Source organism: Dreissena polymorpha, chromosome 14 (assembly GCF_020536995.1).
Source record: "Dreissena polymorpha isolate Duluth1 chromosome 14, UMN_Dpol_1.0, whole genome shotgun sequence".
NCBI lineage: Eukaryota > Metazoa > Mollusca > Bivalvia > Myida > Dreissenidae > Dreissena > Dreissena polymorpha.
Window position 1 is genome coordinate 49,230,542 of NC_068368.1, and position 6,662 is coordinate 49,237,203.

General features: G+C 35.2%; 1 protein-coding gene across 4 annotated transcripts; it reads left to right on the forward strand.

The window, feature by feature from the left end:
* The first annotated feature begins 770 nt into the window (after nucleotides 1–770).
* LOC127857535 (uncharacterized) lies at nucleotides 771–6,437 on the forward strand. Of its 4 annotated transcripts, none has more exons than XM_052393967.1 (7): nucleotides 773–1,646; nucleotides 1,966–2,221; nucleotides 2,549–2,566; nucleotides 2,849–3,199; nucleotides 3,633–4,004; nucleotides 4,923–5,108; nucleotides 5,952–6,437. In XM_052393967.1, exons 1-7 carry the CDS (start codon nucleotides 1,095–1,097, stop codon nucleotides 5,996–5,998), a joined length of 1,782 nt encoding a protein of 593 aa, XP_052249927.1. In that variant the 5' UTR covers nucleotides 773–1,094; the 3' UTR covers nucleotides 5,999–6,437. The 4 variants fall into 4 exon arrangements, with proteins under 4 accessions (XP_052249929.1, XP_052249927.1, XP_052249928.1 ...); XM_052393966.1 differs by having other exon boundaries at nucleotides 774–1,646; nucleotides 1,960–2,221; XM_052393969.1 differs by lacking the exon at nucleotides 3,633–4,004 and having other exon boundaries at nucleotides 771–1,646; nucleotides 1,960–2,221.
* Nucleotides 6,438–6,662: the final 225 nt, after the last annotated feature.

The window sequence follows — 6,662 nt, forward strand, 5'->3', positions numbered from 1 at the left end:
AAAAAACTAATCTGATCTAAAAATAGCGATAGTATAAAGCTCAAGTTTATACGATCGTTGTAATACTATAGATTTTCAACTGCTAATAGGATAAATACCATATTGAATATTATGTAACTATTTAACTATTGTGTTTCAATGTTTATGACTTGTAGCCATTTATTTTTCTTGTTGAATTGGTTATGGACTTGCGTTCAACATAACTATCCACAGTTAGCTATTGCTAATTGACATAATGTTTGCATATGGAATAAACACAATAATGATGACTGCATATAGTCTAAAACATGCAGTATTCATTTGCACATAACAATAACATTTATTTTGAAACAGCGTCACCCTATTATGTACCTGTCTTATGGACGGTGTATTTCAAAATCAGGAAGTAAGACGTATCATATTTAGTTATGTAAGTCTATCTGAAGAAGGGTGCTGACATAGCATTTCAGACCTATACTTTAAATTTAAAAATGCGTGTATATGCAGTTGGTATCTTCAGGCACAAAAAATGTGAGTGGAATTGATTTAAATGCACATTTTAATAATCACACTGTTTTGAAATATGATGGCGGATCTGTATTAGATTTAACGCAAAACTATTCAAATAATCGACTGAATTCATATTTAAAATAAAAACTATTCAAGTCTTTAAAGTCATAATGGCGTCACGCAAGGATGCACCTGAGCTACAAACGGAGCAATTCAAAACCTCAACCAGGAAGTAGCCAGCATCATATTTACTTCTGTAAGACGGATGACTTAACACTTCGGGTCTATATTGTAATCGAATTGAAATCAATGGGCGTATATTCAGTGAGTGTAAATAGATTTACGTAACTGTTTACATGTCCTGCATATGGAGTTATAAGGAACCTCAATCAGGAAGTAACACGTATCATATTTAGGTCTTTAATTTTATATGAAGACGGGTATTGAAATAGCACTTCATTTATATTATATATTTGTTCTTGAATTGAAATAAATGCGTGTAAATTCAATTGGTGAGTTAAGAAATTGAAAGTGCTTGTGTAACTTTTAGAGACAATTTGTATATGTAAGAAGCAACAAAAAACATATAAGACTTTTGAAATAAGATGACAGATACCACAGATATAAACATCGATTACTTAACACCGATTAGTGAACAAAGTGACAGAAGCGTGCCTCGTCATTATATTGGATATACTAGGGCACATTCGCCTTTGGCCAATGGTTATGCTAAGGGTAAAAGGATACGGGGACATTTGGTAAATGGCGACGGTAATAGTGATATAACGGTATCACGTGAAAATTTTGCCAACGGCGATGATAAAAGGTCAACGAAACGCCATCAGCTGATTAACGGCCATGCGAGGAGCAAAAGCTTACCAGTTCATTCGGCCAACGGTGGCGTAAGAAGTGAACGTTTACAGGCGCCTCTTACCAACGATGACCCTGGGATTGAAACGTCACATGCACATTACGTCGACGGCAGTTCAGGCGGGACGAACGTACAGACGGATAGAAGGGCTGTTGCTAATGGGTATCAAGGTCTGATGAGAGATAACGATGATCCCGACAATCTACCGTACGCAACGTTCAATAATGACGAGAGCCAATATACATTTGGTGGCATTCCGAAAGGCGTTACACCTGGTCTGGGGAAGGTAGGCCAACCAAACACTTCAAATATTGTTTTTGAAAGAAGGTTTTGAACCATAAAATTTCCGGGAAAAGTTAGGACAATAACTGCGTAAAAAACGCAACGAGATTTTTTTTTCAAAACACGGTATTTGGAATATGTTCAATAGTTATTTTATCATATTATTTAACAAAAAGGACACAATTATTGATATTAAACAAATTATAACTTAGTATGTCCGGCATAACAAAGGGGGCTACATGCATGAAAATGTTGATATACGTATATATTTAGCATCCCAATCCCTCTTAATCTATATTTATTACCTTCAGCTATAGTTTCAGATAAAACCCAACCCGTCTTTGTCAACACACAGTAAGAATTACGAACAGGAAGGTGTGTATAACGAGGTGTACGATGAAATAGATGACATCGAGCCTTACATCCCAAGTACATCTAGCAATAGTACACCTAGCAATAGTACACCTAGCAATAGTACACGTAGCAAGAGCAGATGCTACTTGATTGCCTTCGCCAGTGTTCTTGTAACCATAGTACTGGCGGGAGCGACATTTGCAGTCGTGTTCTTCTTAGAAATCAGTAAGAGTCCATTGCGATGTTGATTGCTATTGATTTACTAAACAAGGATATAATGTCATAGTCAAGAATAACAGTTTTTATCTTTCATCTGTCTTTTAATTTAAAAGAGGTTTTCCTTTCAATTATGTATTTTTAAAATGCATATCCAAATAAGTAAATTGATTACTTAGTTTATATTTAGTGTAGCTGCTAATTACAATATTTGGTATATTAAAATCCAGTTTCTCATGTGTTTGAATGTGGTAAAATGAAACTTTATATGAATTGATTTTAAATGACTGTTTGGTAATCGTATTTTTGTAATACTAGGTTGCGTATTATTTTCAGAGTCTTCAAAGCCTCCAGGTAAGCGGACAGAAAATACTTTAAAAGCCAGATATTCATACTAAATAGTGGTGTTATTGTAATGAATTTAGTATAAAAAAAACTCTGTTTATTAATTAATAATCATAAAGTATATTTTATCAATTTCAATGTTTAATGTATTCATTTTTCAAATTCAACAATGAATCATGAACCTTTGAAATAATATAAAGGTATGCACCATTTTTAAACAACATATATGCGAATCTCTGCAACCCTCGATTTATTTACCAAACTATGCTTTCACTAGTATTCATATTTCAGTTGATATCGAGGAACCAGACTACACATTTAATATCGGGGAACCAGGAAATCTCACGTTCGAGATAACCAACCTGACAGACTGGACAGAGTTGTACATCTCCCGAGAATTCACAGTACCAGTCGCATCGGCCAACAGGACAAGTCCCCATGTGGAGATAGCAAAGACGCACGGACACATTTCCGCACTCAATACGACAGAACTCTCCAACCATTATGTAAGGATAGATCTTCTGTTTGCCACGGTCTCGTGCAACGATTCTGCCGGAAAAGCGGGGATTGTCACATACGTCTGCTCAATTAAAATGACTGATTTGACGTGGATCAATGTGATGAAGAGAATTCGTTTTCAACGTAAGTTCTTTTAACATAGTAAGTTACTCAGGTATGTATTGCTAACTAGTCTGTTACTCATTGACTGGGAATACAAAGACGTCTAAACGGCTAGTTCAGGTGCAACCGATAAAACAAAGCTATTTAAGATATTTATAAGGAAATTTTATTTGATGTTGAATTAAAAAAAAAGGAATTCGAATGATTTGGAAAATATATTGCCTTTACAAAGGTAATCTATATTTTTGCATATACAATTAGTGAGCTTCATCACATGTATAAGACTTTCAAAAAGGAGACATATACAACAAGGATTTATTGTGCTAAAAATTTTTTGCTTACACACTAAAAATTTATCTTTTGCGAACCAGTACGATACGAAAATTAAAAAAGCACTATACTATAGCATTCTTCAATAAAACAGTTGTAAGAGACTGAAATATTTTCTCTAAAGGACTTCCGGGAGTTCCAAAGCTGACTATGTCAAGGGAGATTATAAAAAATAAGGTCACGCGAGCTGATCTCCTCTACGTTTGCGAGGGCGAGCTAGGCGATCCGCGTGGACGGCTTATCATAGAAAGCGACTTCGATGGCGAGTTTCAAGCTCTCTTCACGGAAGAAAACACAAACAATTCAATAGGTTTTATTTTTGACGACCCTCTTACTCAAACATCTTGCGGAAACTATCAGACATTGCAGTTTGCCTTCTACAAGCCTAATATGTCAATGAACTTCAAACGGCTTCGTTGTTCCATTAAACCGTCGTCGAACATTTTTAACAGCGTTGTAAAATCATCCGGTGAAGGAATCATTAAGGTGGTACCGGGTAAGCGAGACAACATTTGTTAAGATTGTGCAATTCAGTGATATTTGCATGACAGCATTTGTTAAAAATATGCAATTCAGTGATACCTGCATAATAGAATTAGTTAATTTTGTGCAATTCGGTGATACCTGCATTACAACATGTGTAAACATTGTGCAATGCAGTTATACCTGCATCTCAGTTTTTGTTAAAATTGTTCAATTCGGTGATTCCTGCATTACAGCATGTGTTTAAATTTTGCAATTCAGTGATACCTGCATTATAACATTTGTTACTATTGTGCAAGTCGGTGATACCTGCATTATAACATTTGCTAATATTGTGCAATTCAGTGATACCTGCATTACAGCATTTGTTAAATTTGTGAAATTCAGTGATACCTGCATTGGACCAAATGTCAACACTCAATTATTAAAATAGTATTTGTAAATGAGACGTGAGTTCGATCAGTAGGTTGGAACAACGTGACATGGTGAATAACATTCATGACACGTGGGTATTTCTTTTAGAATAAACGACCCATCATGATGCACATTACGTGGTTAAGTGTGGGTCATCATGATTAGGCAGGCTAGGCAAGCCTAATGTGACAAGCACAAACTAAATTCATCATTGTGTGGATAAAAATTATCAATTTATATGAATAACGTGTTCAGTGGTCTTGGCACGATTGCTAAAAACAGTAAAGGTCGATTATGCTAACAGCCGATTACCTAAACATTAACGTGAAAGAAAGATTTCAGACAATTATTTGTCAAACATTTTATCATGTAAACAGAAAACAAATCGTAATAAAAAAACAAATATATCATTTCATGATGAATTTGTTTGCAATTCAGCCTTTACCATGTTGAGCAACTGTGACCAGATTGGATAAACGTGTTTAATTCGGATTCTTGTTTGCATGGGACATTTCAGATGACTGGTGCAAAGGCGCAACCAAAGAGACTCCAATCATCGACCACCCTTACGCCTGCTATCTCGGAGTCATGTGCAGCGAGGTCGGAATTGTCCAGGGCGTCCCAGCGGGCTGCAGCGAAGACCAATGTTATAGCACTCTAAATATGGCATATGGGTGTTATCCCTGCAAGTGTGCAAAAGGAGGTATGTGAAAAGGTGCTACACAAATTCTAGAGTCTAGTACTTTTTCGGGAGGTTCATGTTAACTTCGAATGCCGCCTGCTTTTCTCCTTCGATATTTAGAAAATTTTAACTAATTGATCGTATCTGCATAAAGACATGATATGATGAGTTTTAAGTTATAAGAGATTTAGAGATTTTGTCCTTGTTTTATTTTTAAAAAGTTTTCATCTTTTTGATAAATAAAAAGAGTTCTTTGAATAAGGAAGCAACACTAAATACTAAATGAACTGAAACTGACATAAACTGAAAATAGAGGTTCCTCAGTAATCATAATGTGATTTTAGTACAATAATTTAACGTTAAAAAGGCCAAACGACGGCATGATTGGAAGCAATTCTGTTGTTTTCATTATTTTTTGTTTAAACATGGTAATCAATTACATTTAAAAAAAACAATTCAACACTCGGTCAAGACGGTATTCTTTCAAACCGGACTGCCCCGAATCCCAGTGGTGATTTGACATTATTTAGTCAGGTTAAATTCTCTCTTGTTGTTATAGACTACGGGAGCTCATCAATTTCGTTAAATCTATTAAGTTAATGCATTTACTGAAATGGATATTACTCGTCAAATGATACCCTATCCGCTTCTAAGTCACAATAGGTTTAGTGGTATCATTAGAAGACATCTTAGCTCCTGACCAATATCTGCCAATGCACAGGCTGGGGCTGGAACTACGCACGCCGCAAATAGTATTATACCGCTTTCCGCATGACACGGGTCCAACTATGTTATAAATATCATAGAGAAACAATATATTTGTACTTTGTAGATAAAAAATATCACACTCTTGGTGTTTTTCAGGGCCATTGCCGGCGGCGACGACCACCTCGGTGCCAAATGGGAAATAAGCTGCACTATCATTATTCCTTCTCCTAGTTTTATTTGCTCACATAAAGATTATACTTGCCATTGTCATGTTTGATCAATCATTGTCAATCTGTGTGTAGTGTGTCTCTTAGACCTGTTCATCATGCCATCTCCGATATTGGTCTCATACATTTGCACTAGCCGTCATTTCGTGTTTTTATATTCGCTGATTGTTCTCATCCAGTTTGTTTTGTGATATCGTGATTGCCAAATTTGATCCAGAATCTAAACTAAGCAAAGCACTATTTGACCAATTTAATAATGACTTAAAAAACGATTTAATATTAAGGCAAATATTGCCATCGATACAATCAAATGGTCATGATGATTTTTAGAAGTAGTGTTATTCAAACTTCACCGAAAAAGATATATCTTTCAATAAGATATTTGGCGTACACACTGACTTTGAAATAAAGATAGAAAAAATACGTTTTTGAGTCATTGTTGTGTCCTTTTTTCACTTTATAGTCGCATATCCCCACTTATTAATTGTTTGTCATGAAGAGCACGTATATTAAACTACCTACATGTAATAGTGTTATAGATACACAATTTCTAATTGAGATGACATCATATGTGTCTTCACATGACTTATAATGAATATATTTCATCGTAATCGAATCATATGGTATGTTGATATTTGTT

What these genes read in the sequence shown, in the direction of transcription:
- LOC127857535 (XM_052393966.1), top strand. Translation starts at nt 1,095, where the DNA reads ATGACAGATACCACAGATATAAACATCGATTACTTAACACCGATTAGT. An exon ending in GAAGAGAATTCGTTTTCAAC is followed by an intron (nt 3,200 to 3,632) that starts GTAAGTTCTTTT and finishes TTTTCTCTAAAG; the next exon opens with GACTTCCGGGAGTTCCAAAG. An exon ending in CTGCAAGTGTGCAAAAGGAG is followed by an intron (nt 5,109 to 5,951) that starts GTATGTGAAAAG and finishes GGTGTTTTTCAG; the next exon opens with GGCCATTGCCGGCGGCGACG.